This window comes from Polyodon spathula, chromosome 1 (genome assembly GCF_017654505.1).
Source record: "Polyodon spathula isolate WHYD16114869_AA chromosome 1, ASM1765450v1, whole genome shotgun sequence".
Lineage (NCBI taxonomy): Eukaryota > Metazoa > Chordata > Actinopteri > Acipenseriformes > Polyodontidae > Polyodon > Polyodon spathula.
The window spans coordinates 17,025,784-17,046,242 of NC_054534.1; the positions used below are offsets into that span (position 1 = coordinate 17,025,784).

The 20,459-nt window shown below is 36.8% G+C and overlaps 1 protein-coding gene across 4 annotated transcripts in view; it reads left to right on the forward strand.

Annotated features, from left to right (window-relative positions):
* LOC121314933 (dedicator of cytokinesis protein 8-like) overlaps window positions 1-19,246 on the forward strand; it is a 58,168-nt gene extending 38,922 nt beyond the window's left edge. For 3 of the 4 annotated variants that reach the window (XM_041248706.1, XM_041248733.1, XM_041248724.1), the window contains 31 exons: window positions 176-277; window positions 730-825; window positions 1,223-1,457; window positions 1,730-1,894; window positions 2,245-2,420; window positions 2,719-2,814; window positions 3,095-3,190; window positions 3,296-3,445; window positions 3,705-3,818; window positions 4,689-4,844; window positions 5,136-5,275; window positions 5,703-5,869; window positions 5,955-6,097; window positions 6,482-6,664; window positions 7,403-7,541; window positions 7,758-7,845; window positions 8,990-9,086; window positions 9,358-9,492; window positions 9,955-10,107; window positions 11,019-11,177; window positions 11,728-11,828; window positions 11,905-12,097; window positions 12,182-12,325; window positions 12,755-12,886; window positions 13,136-13,270; window positions 13,422-13,511; window positions 14,302-14,538; window positions 15,139-15,282; window positions 16,354-16,460; window positions 16,815-16,985; window positions 18,526-19,246. In XM_041248706.1, the coding sequence (XP_041104640.1) occupies window positions 176-277; window positions 730-825; window positions 1,223-1,457; window positions 1,730-1,894; window positions 2,245-2,420; window positions 2,719-2,814; window positions 3,095-3,190; window positions 3,296-3,445; window positions 3,705-3,818; window positions 4,689-4,844; window positions 5,136-5,275; window positions 5,703-5,869; window positions 5,955-6,097; window positions 6,482-6,664; window positions 7,403-7,541; window positions 7,758-7,845; window positions 8,990-9,086; window positions 9,358-9,492; window positions 9,955-10,107; window positions 11,019-11,177; window positions 11,728-11,828; window positions 11,905-12,097; window positions 12,182-12,325; window positions 12,755-12,886; window positions 13,136-13,270; window positions 13,422-13,511; window positions 14,302-14,538; window positions 15,139-15,282; window positions 16,354-16,460; window positions 16,815-16,985; window positions 18,526-18,574 (4,293 nt within the window). In that variant the 3' untranslated portion in view covers window positions 18,575-19,246. The remainder of the gene's footprint in view (window positions 1-175; window positions 278-729; window positions 826-1,222; window positions 1,458-1,729; window positions 1,895-2,244; window positions 2,421-2,718; window positions 2,815-3,094; window positions 3,191-3,295; window positions 3,446-3,704; window positions 3,819-4,688; window positions 4,845-5,135; window positions 5,276-5,702; window positions 5,870-5,954; window positions 6,098-6,481; window positions 6,665-7,402; window positions 7,542-7,757; window positions 7,846-8,989; window positions 9,087-9,357; window positions 9,493-9,954; window positions 10,108-11,018; window positions 11,178-11,727; window positions 11,829-11,904; window positions 12,098-12,181; window positions 12,326-12,754; window positions 12,887-13,135; window positions 13,271-13,421; window positions 13,512-14,301; window positions 14,539-15,138; window positions 15,283-16,353; window positions 16,461-16,814; window positions 16,986-18,525) is intronic. The other variant, XM_041248716.1, reaches the window with a different exon arrangement.
* The last annotated feature ends 1,213 nt before the right edge of the window (window positions 19,247-20,459 follow it).

A 20,459-nucleotide genomic window follows, 5' to 3' on the forward strand; every position in this document is an offset into this window, starting at 1 on the left:
GACCATTTGAACACACTACGGTTCTATCTTGTGCGTGCGTGTGTGCGTGTGAATACAAATAAACCGGTTTGTCTCTTTAAACAAAGATATGATAGATTTGTCATTAATGTGATTTATTCATAAAATGTTAATCAATATATCCATAGATTTTAACACGTATGTTCTTGGTTTTCAGTGGTTTCCAATTCTAGTCAATGAGCGGTTGCAGACTGGACAACATTGTCTTCCTGTAGCATTGGACAGACTGCCCAACAATTACTCATTACAATCTCCAGAGGTATGTTCAAGAATCTTTAATTTTCAGGTAATTGGTAGTCTTAGGTGAGGAGAAACCTCAAAGACTGAAGCTTAGAAGTAGAGGTTGTTTAGTGACAGCAGTAGAAGGGGTTGAAGAATGTATTTCTGCCCCTTAGTGGATGTAAGAAGTGCATCAGTAAGACATGCTTTACATTCACTAGGGGCAGAGTGTTGCAGGGGGCAGGTCACTGGTTTTACACTGGTGTATCAGAGGTTAGACATAATTCTATAGGTGAGCTTTAAACGTCTGAGTCTTAAAAAGTCCCTAATATGTAATAATTGAAACAAAACAATGATAATGTGACTCTAAACAAGAAAAATATTATGATAGTTAGGCTTTTAAGGGGATTTGCCTATACTATAATGATCATTTACTTACATAAAGCCTTCGTTCAATAAACTCTTTGACATCCACACTTCTGTGTGCTTTAGAAATGCCCTCCCCAGATACCTCCAATAAAATGGGTAGAAGGTCATAAGGGTGTCTTCAATCTCGAAGTGCAAGCTGTCTCTTCTGTGCACACACAGGTAAGCTCCATCTCAAATACCCACAATCCATGCTTGAATACTGTTTTCCTTTTCCCTCTTTTTTCTTCCTGTTTATTACAGATACATGGCAAGAGATTAAGATGAATTGTTGCACTTTTGATTTGCATACATTAATTCATGAAATAAATCAGAATAAAAAGTGTTTGAATGATAGATGGTACTCTTTTCTACTGTGGGCAAATTGCACCTGTCATACATTTACTACAGAGTAAGCAGTTTGCCCATAAAATCAGTAATTACTTAACTACACACAGTAAACCTTGAGTTATCTTGGGGATTACTCATTTTTCTATATTAAGATTTACAGCTTAAGATTTCTGTTGTTGTTATTTTAAGATATATTCAATTCCAACCAAGCGCTCCCATTTCTGTGCAGGATAACCACTTAGAGCGGTTCTTCACTCTGTGCCACGCTCTAGAGGGCCGGGTAACATTCCCTATCCGCGTTCTAGATGACAAGATCCCAGAGAGTAAACTGGAGCACGAGCTTAAAATGAGCATCATCTCCCTGTCCTCGTCTCGTCTGGAGCCGCTGGTCCTCTTCCTCTACCAAGTCCTGGATAAACTGTTTCACCTCATTGTGCAGCCAATGGTCATTGCAGGACAGGCAGGTATGAATCAGTGCAGGGGCATGACATCTGTGAAAATGAACCCCAGGTGCCCACTCAGCCCTTATAATAGATAAATGCAGTGTACCATGTCTAGGTCATCCTACCTCATCAGTCGTCGAGGTCCAAGCATATCACTGGCTGGAAATTGTGTCAGTCAACAAGTTCATATGGAATAGTAATTGGCTAGGAAAAGGAAAAAATATCCAATGAGGACTTTTTTTAAGTTGGAAAGAAACTCATATGAAATCAATAATGTGGTTTCTGTTCTACAGCAAATTTTGCCCAGATTGCTTTTGAGTCTGTGGTATCACTTGTGAACAGTCTCCACAACAGTCAAGAACTTGCCAAGGACCAACATGGAAGAAACTGCTTGCTGGCATCATATGTCTACTTTGTGTTCCGACTGCCAGACACACACAGAGAGCTCATGAATACAGGTAAATTATTGAGCGAATGAAAAATAAATAAATAAATGAGTACCCAGTTAAAAAAAAAGTATCCTTGACTCCACTAATTAGAATACAAAAGCACTCCTAAGACTTAACACTTCAATTTGTGTATTATTTTCTGATGCATGTTTTCTGAGGTGCAGCTCTAAATATCAAAACTTCATCGCCCTGTGTGTCGAGTGTTGCATTACTCCTGTTTTAAAGAAGGCAGATGTCAACGTCTGCTACTGTAATGGAATTTCAATAAAAGTAGATGTATCCTAGTGTGTACAAGGTCACCACTTCTTTAGGGTTTTACAGGGCCTGCTTTATCATAAAGGGCTGGTTTCTTCCTGCAGGTTCGGTGATGTCTTCTATTGTCCCCGAGGCTCGGTATTACACAATGGGGCGTGCCAGTGCTTCCGCTGTTGGTTCTAAGCTCCTTCAGTCACGGGTTCTAAGCAGCAGCAACCCCGACATCCCTGCCCTCCAGGCTGCAGCTGACCAGGAGGTCCAAGACATCATGACACCCAAGGTGGCACAGTTTTATTGCTGTATTTAATAACAAAAACTACTCAGAAAATGGTTTGCTTATCCAAAGAGATGGGGTTATAGTGTAGTCGCTTAAAGTTCAATTGATATGTATGTCACACACATTTTTATATATTTATGAAACATATCATCCCATGGTAATGAAACTACTGGGGCATTCAAAGATGTCTGCCTTGTGATGTTTAATGCTAATGATACTTTATTTTGGTAATTTCTTACCCCGTGTTTCAAAATCAAAATGCATATTGTAATATATTTGTATATATTTTGTGCTTCTTCAGGGTATGAATATCCCTGGAAATCGAATGTCTTCCTATGTAGAAGTTTCTAAGTACTTTCAAAATACTGCTGGTAGTTCAAGAGCTACACACAAAAAGGTAAACAAGGCGGTGTTATCAAACTGTTATTCATGCATGAAGTAAAAAGATACAATAATTGTATTTGTCTGTTTGTAGTTGGTCCAGTTTCGGTTTTACACTTTTTTGGTCCATTTGGTTTAAAGTTTTGCTGATTTTGGTGCCATTAATCAGCCAGATTTATGTTTGTTATATTTTAATATATCAAAACGATATGGGATGCCATTACGTCTTAATGCAGGTTGTTCCTGTGTGTTTATTCCCCTTGAACATTGCTTTCTGATGTTTTGATTCCTGATAGCAATTCCACGAGGAGCTGGCTCTTCAGATGGTGGTCAGTACTGGTGTATGTAGAGAAAACGCCTATAAATACGCCTGGTTCTTTTTTGAGCTTCTGGTAAGGTTCTCTTCTTTTCAGTCATACTCTATATTTAATGACAACTTTGATTAATTGTGTTTTATATTGGCATTGAACTAGTGAAAAGACCTGTTAATGTTGCAGGTTAAAAGCATGGCCCAGTATGTTTGCCAAATGGAGAAGCAGGATACCCCTCGCAAGAATCGTTTTTCAGATCGATTTAAGGATGACATCACCACTATTGTGAATGTAGTCACTGCAGAGATTGGAACAATTTTAGTAAAGCAGCAAAAGGTAAACTGAAGAATATAGAAGATATACTGTGATACATCATATGTTTATTTTCAAGATAAATGGGGCAAAAACTAAAATAAGTGTAAAATATCCTATTAAGCATTACCCATATTACTTAGTGCATCGTATAGCCTGAACTTTAGCTGCTTTACCTTAGCATTGATTGGTCAGGTTTAGCAGAATATTGCTACTATGCTAATTTGGATTTTGCTCTCATCAGACTTGTATTAACACCTTTGCATTGTGTTGTTTCTTAAAGGAAATTGAACAAGCAGAAAAGATCAACATTAGCCTGGCTTTTTTCTTGTATGATCTTCTGTCTCTCATGGACCGTGGCTTTGTCTTTCAGCTTGTACGGAACTACTGCAATCAGGTAACTACAGGGTTTAGGAATATGTAGGATAGTGGATAATGTTTTAAACGCATAGTGATAGCTTACAAAATAAAATAAAATCTAGACTTGGTTTCCTTTATTGTAACAAATGTCTTTACTCCCTATTTTAGAGTATGGTGACTAACATGGCCTCTAAAGGCCTATTAAACAAAACTAGATGTTTTGTACCATTCTGCTATAAAGTTTGCCACTGGTGCCCCCTACAGAACTCACCATCGCAACCTTAACAATCTGGCCCTCTTTATATACAAGTCGATTCAAACACTGGTGTTGGGAAAACGCCTGATTACTTGTTTAGTTTACTGGAGCTTTCTTCTTCATTGTACAACTTAAGATCCAGTAATTTTATTAAACTGGTTGTTCCCAGGATATCAACATTTTTTGGTCATCATTCATTTCAATTCGCAAAGGTTAAAATTAGAACGATTCATATCTGAGGTTACTTTTAGCTGTAAGATCTATTCATTGCTGACTGATCTGTGCCTGCTAAGTTGTATGTTTTATGTTTTATGATTGATTATGTGTTTTTTTTACTCCTAATTTATTGTGTTTTATGTTGTTTGCTGTGGTTGTGTGTCCCTTGCCAGGTTGTCAATGTAAAAGAGAATTTGTTATTAATTGGCTCATCTGGATAAATAAAGGTTTTGATTGATTTATTGGCTATTTCTATCTGTACCAAGCTATTTTGCAAGCTTGTCCATTAATTTAGTGCTTTAAAAGTCAAGTATTTTTTAAGACATCATAATTTGTTTTCTTTGGAGAACAATATTTCTTTTGAGTTTGATTAACCGCTGTTGTCCATTACCAGTGTTTGCTTAATCAGAATTTGGTTTTATAATACTGTTGCAGATGTGTGTCAAGCTGAATTCCATGCCCACTCTTATTTCAATGAGACTGGAGTTCCTGAGGATCCTGTGCAGCCATGAACATTATCTTAATCTCAACCTGTTCTTTGTGAATCCCACCTCTGCCCCAGCATCACCGTGCCCATCGCTGTCTTCCCAGGTAACATGCACTGCTGGTATAACACTTGTTAATGATTTACTATTCTATTACATGTACAGGCTGTTTTACCAGAATAAAATAGGCAGAGTCGCATTCTTAACTGGTGGCATTTCATAAAACATTTTACTCCTTTGAATGTTTTGTTTTAATTTTGTATATGAATCGGTTATAAAAGTTTACACCTGTATACCGTAGTAAAAGCACAGAAAACTGTATACAGTCTTGTCATTGTAGCTGGGTGTTTTAGTATCAGTCAGTTTAGCATGTTAACATTATGTCTTCATTTGACAGAACTCAAGCTCTTGCTCCAGCATTCAGGACCAGAAGATTGCAAACATGTTTGATCTCTCTCAAGAGTACAAACAGCAGCACTTCCTGACAGGGCTGCTCTTCACGGAGCTCAGTGCCGCCCTCGACCTGGAGACTGAGGGGTGCATACAGTTTTTTTTTATTGATCACAGAAACATGTAGAATTCAGCAAGTCATTGAATTACAAATCAGTAAAGATTATTAAGTTAATCCTAAGGTTCTGCCTGTAGAAAAAAGTACTGGAATGGTGTTCCGGCGTGTTCTGGCTCAACTACACCAGTGCATTGCAGAAATAAAAACCCTATACCCAACAGGGTTTATAACCTCCATCATAGGTTATGAAAAGTATTATCAGTGACAGTGGCTGAGGGGCTTGCAAGATTGTGTATGTTTCATTTATAGAACTCTTGAATAAAACAAATAGCCATTGGCTACTACCCATTTACTAACTACCTATGCATGCATGTGGATGAATTTCAAATTCTGTCAGTTTTATTATGGAGACCATGCTCTTTTTGGCACAAAGGACTTTCTTGTTTGTTGTCACAGAATCAGCAAGGTTCAGAAGAAGGCTATTAATGCCACTCACAGCTTGCTGTGTTCGCATGACTTGGACCAGAGATGCAGTCGCCCAGAAGTGAGGTCTAAAATAGCTGCACTCTACCTTCCTCTAATCAGCATTATTATGGATTCCTTGAGTCATTTGGATTTCACAGGTATAAAAAAAGGTTTGGTTGTAATTGTTTACATGCTGGTAGTGAAATACCCACTTGAAATCCTAATGCCTTCTTTGTCATCTAGTTGCAGAGACTCGAGGTGGCAAGGGAAAGCCAGAGGAGGAGCCAGAATCTGTAACACCAATCAGTCAAACGGTTGCTATGGCAATTGCAGGGAATCCATTTAATCCGCTGACAAGAAACACTCTAACATCAGTGACATCTGTGGTATGTGCAATACTCTTTACTGTATACAGATGACCTATAAATGCACATGAAAAGGCTTAAATGCACATGGATATTTGTTGGTTTAATTGAGCTAATTTTGTATATTCATATATAAAAAATTATGTATGCATTCCACAAAGTTGGTGGAATGCACATCACTTGAAAAAGTATAGTCTATTAATACTTTAGGATTATATGAGCACACAACCTGGGTGTATTTCAAATGTAGACAACATTCCCAGCTACTCAAAGTCTGTGGGGCAGTTTGACTGGACAAGTAGCATCTACAGTAAACAACTTACAAATCTGAAAATCAGGGAACGTGTGTTTTAAAGACCACTTAAGCTCTTCATAAGGCAACTTTATTTTTGTGTTCTTTTTCAGTCTGGAAAGTCAAGCGGGGTGTTAACAGCTGAAACCAGCCGGAACCTACTTATCTGTTTCTTGTGGATAATGAAGAACGCTGATCAAAATCTGGTTCAGAAATGGGCAATGGACCTACCCTCGTCCCAGCTGAACCGTCTTTTGGAACTGCTGTACATATGTGTCTCGTGTTTTGAGTACAAGGTCAGGAGCATGCTATATGTATATTGGATATAATCCCTACTATGCAGTTTAGCACGGGATGCAAAAGCATTCCGATTCATTTTACAAAACTAAATCCCAAAAAGATTGTTTATTCAATGGTTCTTAAGAAGATTTGGATTACTCATTTTTCAAAACTGAATTTAACTTCCTTGAAGAGAAAATGTCCCTTGAGTGATAGCCAATGATTTAAACAAAATGATTTCTGGGCCGCTAAGCTTATTCTTGTCAATCAATACTGGTGCATGTTAAGGCAGGAGATTCATGTTTTGCAGCACTGGGGGTGTCTTCTAAGGTTTACATTTAAACTTGCTAATGATTCCACACTCATGTCTCCAGGCTTCAGAAACATATTTCTTGTGTGTTTGTTTTTAGTTTTTTTTTTTTTAAGAGGAACTATAAGTCCCTATCTCCAGGGGCCGGTTTTTCAAAATTATTATTTTGTAATAATAATTTTGTAAAATTTTATTTTGTGATTGAGGTTACTTTTATCTGGATCATTGTGATCCGTTTTTTTCAGAAAATGTTACTGCTGGATTACATTTATCCAATTTACAAATAATTGCGATTACGAAATCAGGTTTTTTTTTTTTTTTTTTTTTTTTTTTTTTTTTAAAGTAATTTTGATCACAAAATATAGGATTACAAAAGGAGATTCAGCATGCAAGACATTATTACTCTTAATCATCATGTCCGTGTATTTCTGTTTGTGCTCTCCAGGGGAAGCAGGCGAACTCCGACAAAGTAAGCACCCAGGCTCTTCAGAAGTCCCAGCAAGCAAAAGCCCGACTAGAGGAGGCCTTACTGGGAGGGATGGGAGCGAGAGGAGAGATGATGAAACGCAGCAGAGGTACAGCAGGTACAGTAGGAATGGAAACCAAAAATGGTAACCAAACATATAAGCTGACAGTTTATGTACTATAACATGAAAAAAATAGTGTTATGTTTTTTGTATTATGCATAGAAAAAAAAGTATTTCAGTGTTCTTTAGTAGAAGATTTTGTATTTTGGCAAGCCATTATCGTTGTAATTCACACTGATATAATCAGTTCTGGTGCATGTTTATTTTAAACAGGGAATGAAAGGATTCAAGGACTAAATGAAAACTTGAGATGGAGAAAAGATTTGACACAATGGAGGCAAACTAATGACAGGCAGGACAAGTATGTAAAAAAACCTTTAAATGTGTGATTTCATACATATCGTTAGCTTAATATAATGATTTAGGGGTAGATGTACTAAGATGGGCCAGTCGCATTGCAAACATACCGCAATTTTCATTTTCATTACGAATGCACATTTTGTCATATGTACTAAGAAAAAATATGTTAATGAACAGAGCCGCAATATACTAATTTAAATATTATTTGCATCACCTTAGCAAGCTCTCTAGCGAGTTGTGCGTAATTTTTTCAGACAAAATAACGGCAATTTAGTTGTGGTTTGCTGCAGCAGTGGGTGCCCGAAGGATAACGTCTATACATGCAAGGGTGCAAGAATCAAAATAACATTTGTTTTTGTTAAATGTAAAAGTCATCTGTACAATGCATTCTGTTCTGTCTTCATTTTACCTATAATACTGTTTTCAAGGCTTGTAAATACACCCTGACTTCAGTGAAAATTAGGTACTTGGGTTTTTTTCTCAAATACATTGAGCTCAACTAGCAACACATGAGAAAAAAAGCAGACTGGGAAATACCAGCACTGTCTCCATCCTGTTTTTGTGAATTTCTGCAGGAATGCCCAGAATTACATAAGGCTAAAGTGCAAATAAGAAGAGCGACAGCAAAGCATTTGTTAAAATGATTCTAGCAGCATTGCGTTGTTTAATACATTTCACGCTACAATTCCGACTGGTTTGCATGTGGTTTGCAACGATTGCGACAGACGCAACACTTTAGTACATCTACCTCTAAATGTTAATATTTTGTTTCACTTTGACTGAGGTGTAGTCATTTTTTCTCCAGCCACAACACTATAATGTCACTTCCTGAGTTACAGGGAATAGGACTCTACCCTGGGGCTACGTGCTGCATTTGGTAACATGGGACACCAAAGAGGAAAGGGGTGAACCATTCATTCCACCTGCAGTAAGTTGCAGTGTGGTGGCAGACTTTGTAGTGTTTTTGGAAAGTCAGTGAAAATAAAACCCGCAAGACAAAATTCTTGCTGATTTTAGACTTTTAAGTAGAAAAAATAGCAGCATCTTTGTATCCCACAACATCTAAATAATGTTACTTCTAAATCATTCATTATTTTGAGTACTGATTGATATGCGATATTTATTTATTTATTTATTTTGTCTAGAACAAAGGATGAGCTTGAGCAAGAAGCTATCATCAGTGGCAATTTGGCCACAGAGTCTAATCTGATCATTTTAGACCTCTTAGAAATCATTATCCAGGTATGGCACCAAATTACTTTGTTCTAACTTCATTGTCACATGAATGTCTTTGTCTATACTTCAGTCATTAAAAAAAAAATAAAAATAAATAATTGTCTGTGTATGTTTTAAGTCTGCTGTGTGCAGAGTCCTGAAGCATCCGAAACATCCCTGGGGTTATGTGTTTTTAAAACTACTCCAGTGCTTCTGAATGCAGAAGTCTTGTTTGAGTCCAGTTGGTCTTATCCTCCAGGTCTGCTGCTGAGTAACTGTCCTTTACTTGTTCCTGCAGAGCATTTCTAACTCAGACTGCAAAGACAATGTGCTGGGTGGAGTCCTGAGGGTGCTGCTGCATTCCCTCAGCTGTAACCAGAGCACCCACTACCTGGCTCACTGCTTTAGCACACTCCGATCCCTCATTGTGAAGGTAGGGAGTGGAACTCACAGCCTTTACAGTATGTTCTTTATGTTAGCAACCCTACAGCATACAGGGCAGTTACATATTTCAGCTCCACTTTAAAAAGAGTGTCTGAAATAAATGTTAGTGTAGGGATATGATGCTGGTTGAGATAATCATTGAGCATATATACTACTGGATTTACCAAATGCTAAAACAAACAAAAACAGTTTTTTCAATTGAGCTAAACAGTGACATAATAGACCTAAATACTGCCATCGAGGTCATTAAAATCAAGCCTCTAATAGTGCACGTGGGTCTCTTTTTGTTCATGCATTTCTGTTTTTAAAAATATGTACTGCAAAATGCCAGACAGCGAGCAAGAATGTTTAACACAAAGTGGCTAACTGCCAGACGGCTGTGCTGAAGCTGTGGTTTTGTGCCAGAGCGTCGGCAGGTCATGTGTGAGGTGGCTTGTCTTGTGTATTCTAGTTTGGGGACCTGCTGTTTGAAGAAGAAGCTGAACAGTGTGCTGATCTGTGCCAGAAGGTGCTCCAGCACTGCAGCAGCAGCCTTGACAGCACAAGAAGCCAGGCCTGCGCCACCCTCTACCTCGTCATGAGACACAGCTACGGCTCCACCAGTGTAACACTTCCATTGGTTCAAATAAAGCATTTACCATTAAATCTGTCATTTGGATTGTGCAGTGTTTGGTGGTGTTGATACACATAGCAGAAAAAAATAGGAAACCTGAAATATCTTTGCAGATAAAACATATAATACTACAGTACAGTATACTGAAGCCACTAATGTTGATGTGCCTTTACCCCTTTCATGCACACAGCTGTTAAAATTCACTTTCATTACAGACTGATATGAGGACTTGTGCATCAAAGGGATAATAACCTATATTTCTGTGTAATGCTAAATTATGCTGACTTGTTAGAGATAAGCACATGCACCATATAAATGATCAATAAACTATAAAGTTTTCCATTTTCACTACAGTCAGTATATTCATAACAAAACAATTACAGCACAGTATTGAGAGATTGGTATGATATTTGTTTGTGTCATTTTAACGTTACCGTTTAACCTTGTGGAATATGATTTATTTCAAACCAAAGTGAAAAGCAAAACACGGGTTTGTCAACAATACCTATAGCCAGCTACATAATGTTTCTAGTGTTTAACACATGTTACAAACAAGTCTGGTATACTATACTGTATGTAAATATCAGATAAAAAAAAATAGTTTCAGGCTTTTTAGAGAATTTTGCGCTTAATAAAACATTTTGTATTTAGATATGTGAAAAGATGTTATACCAACTGAAATTCTCAGTACTGGGGATATCCTCAATATACAGTAGAGGGTTAGGAAGAGCTCCAGATCCCATCTTCTCCTGCAGAGGGTGCTATTGATAATGAAAGCGGCCCCTTTTTATTTAGTGATTAAAAAACAAGGAGACATGTGGAAAAGAAGTAAATGTCAGTAGTGGTGGAAATTGAAAGATATAGTTCACTAAAGTTATATTTTATCATTTCTTTTGTTATAGAATTTCTCCAGGGTGAAGATGCAGGTTACTATGTCGTTGGCATCCCTTGTGGGTAAATCTTCAGATTTCCATGAGGACTATCTGAGAAGGTCTTTACGAACCATCCTAGCATATGCTGAAGAAGATGTGGAGATGCAGCCAACACAATTACCTTGTCAGGTAATTTAACAAGCACTGCATATTTACATCCCACCAACCATACACTTGTTGTAAGATTGTCGTTTGTTATTCATATGACTCCTCAGACATTCCTTATACATATAAGTAGGGCATCTATAAGAACCTTATATTTCGAAATGTGCACCCTATTTATATGACATGTTGCTCTATACTGATAATGAATTGTGTAAATGTATGACTTTGTACTGACCTTTCCCTGAAATGTAGAGGTGGCAAGAGGACCAGGCTTTCTATCAACCCACATGTAAAAGAGAAAAAAACATTCTAGCACCCGTAATTCAATCTCCCATAGTAACAGAAGCAGGCTGACAAAAAACAAAGTACAACCTTGAGAGAAATAGGTCAGTGGGTGTTTACCGTAGGAATTGAGTTTTGTTTTAGACATTTCAAATCAAGTGGTTTATTTTAATGACCACTCATTGGATACAAAATGTGTGCAGTATTATCATTTTGATATTCCGCTGCCTGGGTCAAAGTCCATCTAAGTTCACCGTTTAAATACAGAAGTGGGATTGCTTTTTTTATCCAGGTTGAGGAGCTGCTGAGGAACCTGAACAGCATCCTGTCTGACACAGTGAAGATGAGGGAGTTTCAGGAGGACCCTGAGATGCTCATGGACCTCATGTACAGGTGAGAGCCTGCATTGTCAACATGGTAACATTCCTCTTAAAAATGTTACTATGTTAACATGCATTTGTGCCAACAGGATAGCCAAAGGGTATCAAACCTCCCCTGACCTGCGTCTAACCTGGCTTCAGAACATGGCAGAGAAGCACACCAAGAAGAAGTGCTACACCGAGGCGGCAATGTGCTTGGTCCACGCAGCTGCACTGGTGGCAGAATATCTGAGCATGCTGGAGGATCACAAGCACCTGCCCGTGGGTAGCATCAGCTTCCAGGTAACACAAGATCTTCGGTGTGGTGTGAGGAAGTCATTAGAACATTTTCTCAAGAAGAAAAAAAAAACTCTTCTTTGCTTTCAGAATGTCTCACCCAATGTCCTAGAAGAATCAGCTGTTTCTGATGACATTCTGTCCCCTGATGAAGATGGAATGTGTACAGGGAGGTACTTCACTGAAAATGGCCTGCTGGGACTGCTTGAACAGGCAGCTGAACTCTTCAATACTGTGAGCATCAAGTTGGTGTTATTCCCCCTACCCCTTATCACCAACAACTATCCAACAGTAAACAGATTTTTTTATGATAAAAAAATGGTTTGGTCTTTTTTTTTGTAACATTCAGAGCCTCTCCTCACCATCTTGTGCATCAAGGTCACGCCCACTCCTGTGGTGACATAATGCTGGATTAGCTTAGATCAACCCCTCAAAAACAGAAATGATCAATTCTAACTTCACTGACTGACACCTACATTTGTTAATGGACCTTCAGTAGTGCCCACTAGCGTGCCTCTTCTGAAGTCACTAAGATAATGTTGCTTTCCCTTGTTTGCTGAATAGTTGCACACAGGTTCCACACAGGTTATATAGCTCAAGTGGATCACAGCAAAGCAGTTTTCTGTATTTATCAGTCCGTTCCATTGTTTTCTGTTTTTACAGGCTGGGTTGTATGAGACCGTAAACGAGGTCTACAAAGTTGTCATCCCTATTCTTGAAGTTCACAGAGACTTCAGGAAACTGACCTCCACTCACGATAAATTGCAGAAAGCCTTTGAGAGCATCATAATGAAGGTGAGGATAGCACTTCATATAAACTACACTGGAATAAGGAACACTGATTTAGGTTGTCAAGTTACAAAACGTAAGTTATCCTGGAAATTGTGCATTTAAGATGTGTTTGAGGTTTTGAAGACTGTGGGAATTCAAATTGAAATGCTTTGCTTTGTCCACATTTTAGATCAAAAATTTGTTGTACTAGTGTGGCTGAATGAGTTAATCAGCTGCATTAATGCCTGGCTTTTAAAATTCTTGTTTCTGCAGGGTCACAAAAGAATGTTTGGAACCTATTTCCGTGTTGGTTTTTATGGATCCAAATTTGGAGATCTGGATGAACGTGAATTTGTCTACAAGGAGCCTACCATTACCAAACTGCCAGAGATCTCGCACAGATTAGAAGTACAGTATTAATAATTTAGAGCCTCACCCACCTTACCAGCAGCTCTTTCTGTACATTAACATGATTGTGTTTTATCGCTAGTCAGAGACACAGTACTGATACATTAACTGTTCAGTTAAAAAAACGACTTGTATTATTTGTCTTTTTAAGGGATTTTATGGACAGTGTTTTGGGCAAGATGCTGTGGAGGTGATTAAAGATTCCACTCCAGTTGACAAGTCTAAGTTGGATCCTAATAAGGTACATACTCATTCTATTTTTAGATATTTTATTTTAGGTCTTTATATATTATATAATTTAAAAAAGCAGAAATCGAAACAAGACACAGTAAACCCTGGTGCTTTCTTTTGATTTAAAACAACTAAAATGGGAAAAGGGCGAACCATGCCGTCAGTAAAGAGTCATATAACTAAATTGAATCGTTACAAAACTCAAACAACCTCATTTGTGTGGCTCATTCGCAGATTTGCTGTCTGGAGAGACAGTATTTGCTGGAGTAATTTGACGTTTAAAATGTAGAAAAGAGTGATTAACTTGTTTCACTTGTGCAAGCACTAACAGTAAAGGATACATTTGGGGATATGCAGATTTATTTCAAGACCCACTTGACTGTGGACTGCTCTTTGTGGTACACTTTGGTCTACAAGAGATCATTTAATTTGAAAAGTATGACATCCTTTTGCTACAGTGTGATGCTTGAAACATCTTCATATTCCCAATTAAAGTAAAACATTTTTTTTTAAAAATAAGCAAAATGGTCTCCAGCACAATAAGGGGAACTCTGATAATCTCATAAGAAAAAAAGGTATTTGACTTTAAAGTCCTTGGTGTCACTTCTTTAAATCTGTACTCATTGAAGCTTTTTTTCATGTGTCTTATTTGCAGAATCACACTCTACTTTAGAGCCAGCAACATAGTTTCCATGCTGTAGCCAAATTGAACTCTGGAGACGTATCTGCGAATACTACAGATTTAATTTAACAATTGGTTAGGATAATGATGCTACTTTACACTATTGCTTATTTCTTAGGCCTACATTCAAATTACGTTTGTGGAGGCATTCTTTGACGAGTACGAAATGAAAGACAGATTGACCTACTTTGAAAAGAATTTCAACCTGCGGCGGTTTATGTACACCACCCCATTTACAAAAAGTGGCCGTCCCCGAGGGGAACTCAATGAACAATACAAGAGGAAGACCATCCTTACCACTCTGCACGCCTTTCCATACATTAAGACCAGGATTAATGTGATTCAGAAGGAAGAGGTAAGAAAAATGTACATGTAGTGATGCTCTGCAGTAATTCAGCCAGCTTATCTTGCCTTGGCACGTACTGTATGTTATACAGCATACATCGGAGGTTTTGAAAAACTGACCAGCGCTACCAGGCAGTTTGTGTTAGTAATACCAGAGTCCAGAGATTAAGGGGTCAAACTTCATAAATGAGACAAGTAGTACTGGTGGTCTATAAGATGTGATTTTAAGTACACTTCTAATTCTGTAATATTTGCATCTGCAAGACCACGCAGTGTCCGACTGTCAACTTGCAGAGAGGCCGGGGGAGCAAACATATAATAGTATTATTCAAAGTCAGTAAATAACAGTCAAGTTAAATAAATAAATAAATAAATAAATACTTTGTAGGAAAAGTATTTTTTTTTGTACAAAATATTAAATATTTATTTGTTTAGCACTGTTTCTCAACATTTTTCCCCTCAGGTATGTCGCCAGTAATGGTTGTTTTTAACATGTTTAGAATGGTATCTGAGACGTTGTCATTTTGATCAGGCAGCAAAGGGCACTCTCTGTGAAAATAAAGCACTTGCCAATCGAGTACCAAATTTCCTTTCATCTGTTTTACTCCAGATTGACCTCACCCCCATTGAAGTTGCCATTGAAGACATGCAGAAGAAAACCCTGGAGTTGGCAGTGGCTACCCACCAGGAGCCCATTGATGCCAAGTTACTACAGATGGTCTTGCAGGGATCAGTGGGAGCAACTGTTAATCAGGTATCTCTATTGTGGTATACTGTATTATGTACAGACAGGTCATATGGTCTGATCTAGTAGCCAGAAACATACTGAAATATAGTTACAGAAATGTAAGCTGCTTTCATATACAATAGTTATGAATCCCTTGGGAATGGAGGTTGTTTATAAGCCTGAAATGTCTGAAACTCTGAAATGTTTTCAGTGGTTTTAGTAAATGTGTACACGTGTTATTTACACTCTCAATCTGGCGAATAATACAAGGATACAGCACAGTAATGCAATACTCCTATTGTTATAGTTTAAAGTCTTTAAAGCAGTACTACACATGGAAAAAGGCTCAATTTAAGTTACCACTGAAATTGTAACTAGCAAAAAGCCAGATTTAAGCATCCAGGAAAGCATGGGTTATGTAATGCTTGTTTCTATTATATTTTAAACTAAATTCATTCATGCAGCTTGTTCATTCAGACTCCTTTGGCCTGAAAAAAAACAACCTCTGCTTTGTTTTAAGCTAAAATCCTCCTTGTACAATTGCCCATACTTGCTTTGAATCTGCCTCACTTCTCTCTGGATACATTTGTCGATACAGTCATTTTGCCTCCTTCATAACTAGCACATCACTTATAAGTGTCTATCCGGTTGCATTGCACACATGATTGAGTGGTTGCATACTTCCATCTCAAAAGGGGGGTTCTGCTGACCGGTTAGTTCATAAGTTTTGTGTTCGTAACTCTGAGGTTCTACTGTACTGTGATTTAAAAAAAATGTTTTTTATGCATTTAGATTAAAACTGTAGGTGAATTTGTGAATGGCTGTTCTGAAATGATCCTAGTTGTTTTGGATACTGTGAGGCACCTGTGTGGGTATTAGGGTTGTGTGTAACTCTTGGTTGTGTGCTGGAGATGGTGTGAAAAGGTTCACAGGCTTCAGCCTGTCCACACACATAACTCCATACAGGGCTAAAGCACAAGGTAGTGCACATTTTATTTTCAAAAATAGAAAACAAAACTTGATGCTTTTACTTGTGTAAAGTAGCATCAGGAGTTTCTAGATCTGGGAGTAACTCATCTTTTTTTGGTTGTCTTCAAGGGACCACTGGAGGTAGCTCAGGTGTTTCTGAATGAAATCCCAGGAGACCCAAAGCTTTTCAGACATCATAACAAACTGAGGTTGTGCTTTAAAGAATTTATCATGCGGTGAGTTATGCAGCGTTATTAGTGCAAATACATGTCCAAATCCCTCAATATTTGTTTGAGTTCATAAAAATTTATTTTTCATTAGACAGTACAAGGTCCACAGTTACTGGGATACGGAACATATATTCTAAAATGTAGTGTAAATAAACATTTATTTGGAATTCTAAATGAATTATTGACTTAATAAGAATTGTTATTATTATAATATTGTTAGAATTGTACCTGGACCTCAGTAATGTATTTTAGATGTAAAGGTTAACATGTAAAGATTATCCAGCCAGGTATCAAAAAGGCTGCATTTTCAAATATATATATATATTTTTTTTGATTTTTTTTTTTATGTTATTCATATAGGTGTGGGGAGGCAGTAGAAAAGAATAAGCATCTGATTGCTAGTGACCAGCGGGAGTATCAGCAGGAACTGAAGAAGAACTATATTAAACTGAAGGAGAATCTGAGACCCATGCTTGAGAGAAAGATCCCAGAGCTGTACAAACCTTTAGTCAAACCTCGCGTTGAGACCAGGTGAGAGACAAAACTAAGCAGAAAAAAATGTGTTCAGCTTATCCCATAACTATTTCCACAGTAATTTGTACAGGTACAATTCTAACAATATTATAATATGTTTGTTTTTAATTAGAAATAATTGTGTTTATGCTATGATGTTCTGTATCAAGGCTGGGATCAGGACAATCAACAGCCCAAACACAATAAAGAGCTCAAGCAGTGTATGTAAGTGGGCCAATGAAGAAGATTGAAGGCTACTGTCAAACTTTAGAAAAAAATAATTGTGTGTCTAAAGCAAGCATATGATAATAGCAATTAAGAGCACTTTCATAACCACCATCTTTGGGGCTTATTTTAAAACAAAATTTATAAAACAACGTTAATGCTTTCAAATGAGAAACAGATATTTGCATCAGTGAAACAATATATTATTATTATTGAGTAGTTTTGCTTGCATAAAACCATTTAAACATTTATGTCCTATCTGTGAAACAACTCTGTGCCTTTGCACTTGCTTAAAAAAGGGCCCTTTTGATCTTTGTTTATTATCCAGGTGCAGACTGTATTGTTGACTACAGATAGAACAGGCAAACCCAAGTTTGATATTGGAACGAAATGGTGCTTACTGTTACAGCGAGATTTCATAGGGCAGATGGAAATGTAGCATCATATCTTTGTGTAACAGGGCCAGGAGCCCTGTACATGAAAAGGAGGCAGGGCAAATCCCTGCTTGTATATTTGTTTTGTATTATTATTTATTATATTATTATTATTATTATTATTATTATTATTATTATTATTATTATTATTATTATCATTATTTATTAGGACGAGCGAGATGCCATCCGCCATGATGTATTGTTTTTTTTAAATACCTCGTTTGAATGCGTGACAGTCAGCTAGTAATTACTGAATTAGCTGGCAGTCACACATAATAATTCTAACTGTGAAGACTATGACTATGACTAGACTATGGCTGAGGGGTAATGAGAGAATTAATAACTAGGAAACCCCTCGGCCATATAAAAGACCTGCAGCTTTGGCTGCAAGGGGTGGGTGTTTGAGAGGAGGAACGAGAGTAAGGGGGTAACCGAAAGAGAAACTAAAAGAATAGGGACAGTACAGCAATTTGCCCAGCCATTTGTTTTGTGTTTGTGTTTTTTTTATTTAAAACTTATATTTTGCTCTGTGAGCAGTGTGTTTTTGTTTCAAACTTTTTAATTTTATTTTTGTTTGAAAATAAACGGCGCCGCAGCGCCTTTTCACTGCAGTATTTTACTTGTTTGTTTTTCTTCCTGCATTCTGGCCTGACATCACCACTCAGCCATCCCTGTCACACTTGGATACTGTTATTTCGATGTATACTACATGTAGACTCAAAACATTTTCTAATTTTAAGATTTCTCATCTCTTGTGAATAGTGTCCCTGTTTGATACAGTAGATGCTTTGATAGAGTATCCCATGTTCATTAATCACAGATGTTAAAGTGTTCCTTTGTTTTTTTTATTAGGTCTTGGTGTTTCACCTTTGCTTTCTCTCTTCTTCTCTGTTACATAGGGAATCGTTTAAAAGACATAGTTTCCGAAGACCTGCTGATGAAAATTAATGAGGTGAAGAGCTGTTTCCCCCAGGTTCACTGTCTTAATTGAAATGACAACATCGGAGATGAGAACAATTTGATCCCTTACTTGCGAAAGCTTATGGCGGCAAAGGGAAAATGCAAGAAGTGCTTAATGTTTGACATTGAACTTTAATTCTGATGAAAGCCCATTACAAGCTGTTGCCACACACTTGATAATTTAATGGAAACTTTTATGAGCTGCCTACAAATTACACTAGCATAGCCTTGGTGTGAAGCAGCTTTTGATATAGCACATGCGGTTTATAGCTCCCTGGCCCTTAATTATCTGGTTTCAGAACTGTTTTCAATTGTAAGATTTAAGGTGTTTCACAGAAGGACCAGTGACTGGAAAGTACACATATGTAATAACACTGTACAGAGTTGTTTTTTTAGCTACATGTATATTTGCTCCTGTTTTGAGTTGACACAGTTGTGATGATTTTATTTCTGAAGTACTGTAGAATATAGTAGTCTTTTTTTTTTAAAATATTATAAAAAGAAAAACTTTTTTTTTTTTTTTTTTTTTTTTTAAAATAAATAACAGCAGTGATGTTAATCACAAGTTGTGCTTTAACCCTTTATATTTGGTTCACACACACAAGTTTTTCATAGAAAATTGTGACTTCTGTGTAAAGCAAAATACACATGCAAAAAAGATGCATTCTGATGAACTGTTTTCAAATGAGACCAAGCACCCACTCACCAATACATTCTAATAATACTGATAAATAATTAGTTTCATCCTATTTTTATACTTAGATTTACTACTTATTTTGAAGAAAAAACATCCTTAATTTATTGTTTGTGAGTGTTACCCTTCCATAGTTCCGGTAAAAGCCAGAACTATGGTTAAACATGCTTAATAGTTGTGGTTTTAACAAAAACACTTTCAAAATGCAAATTAGCAAATGTTCTGTTTTTCAACTCGTACTGTATATTACATTGATACAGAGATGTAGTTTTACTAGCTGTATTTGTATTATGACTGAAATGATGTCAGTACTGTTAACTGTGTAATTTTAGAGCCATATTACTGTTCTTAGAAGTGCCTTACAGAGCAAATACAGTTTTAACAACATTTTAGAATGGAACAGGTATTGACATGAAAAGATCCAGAATCATTATAGTTAGGTAACACAAATAATATGTTCTTACAGTCTGTTACTTCATACCAATTTGCTGCTTTGTTGAAAATCAATGTCTATGTTCTTTACAGTCTGTTAACTACAGTCTTTTAAGCACCGGATTGTCACCGGAGTCTACTGCATTTGCCAATATATATATATATATATATATATATATATATATATATATATATATATATATATATATATATATATATATATATATATATATAGTAATGTATTGTATTCAATACATATAGGCCTAACTAATCTATATGGTACTTGAGAAAATAAATATTTTCAACATGTCTGATGATGATGACTGATACTGATATATAATATATATATATATATATATATATATATATATATATATATATATATATATATATATATATATATATATATATATATATATATATTTCAACTCAACTGTTACAGTATCTTGTTTAAAATTTGACCTAACCTGTACAAAATATACAAGAATAAAGACAGCTGACATACATGAGAGACAATTTCCTAGTTCATGTCAGTTTCTTCAAATGAGAACATGAATATCAGATTTAACATGTTTTACTTCTTCAACAAAGTGAAGAAAAAGAGATGGCAACTTTCCACTGCAGGTTTCTGAGACTGGGGGATGAGTAGAGATGGGTGTTGGGGGACTGTAACATAGAAAGAATGCTTCTTGGTGTTAGATCTCCCTCCTGACTTGTGAAGGCGCTGTGCTGTGTAAAGGGAACAGA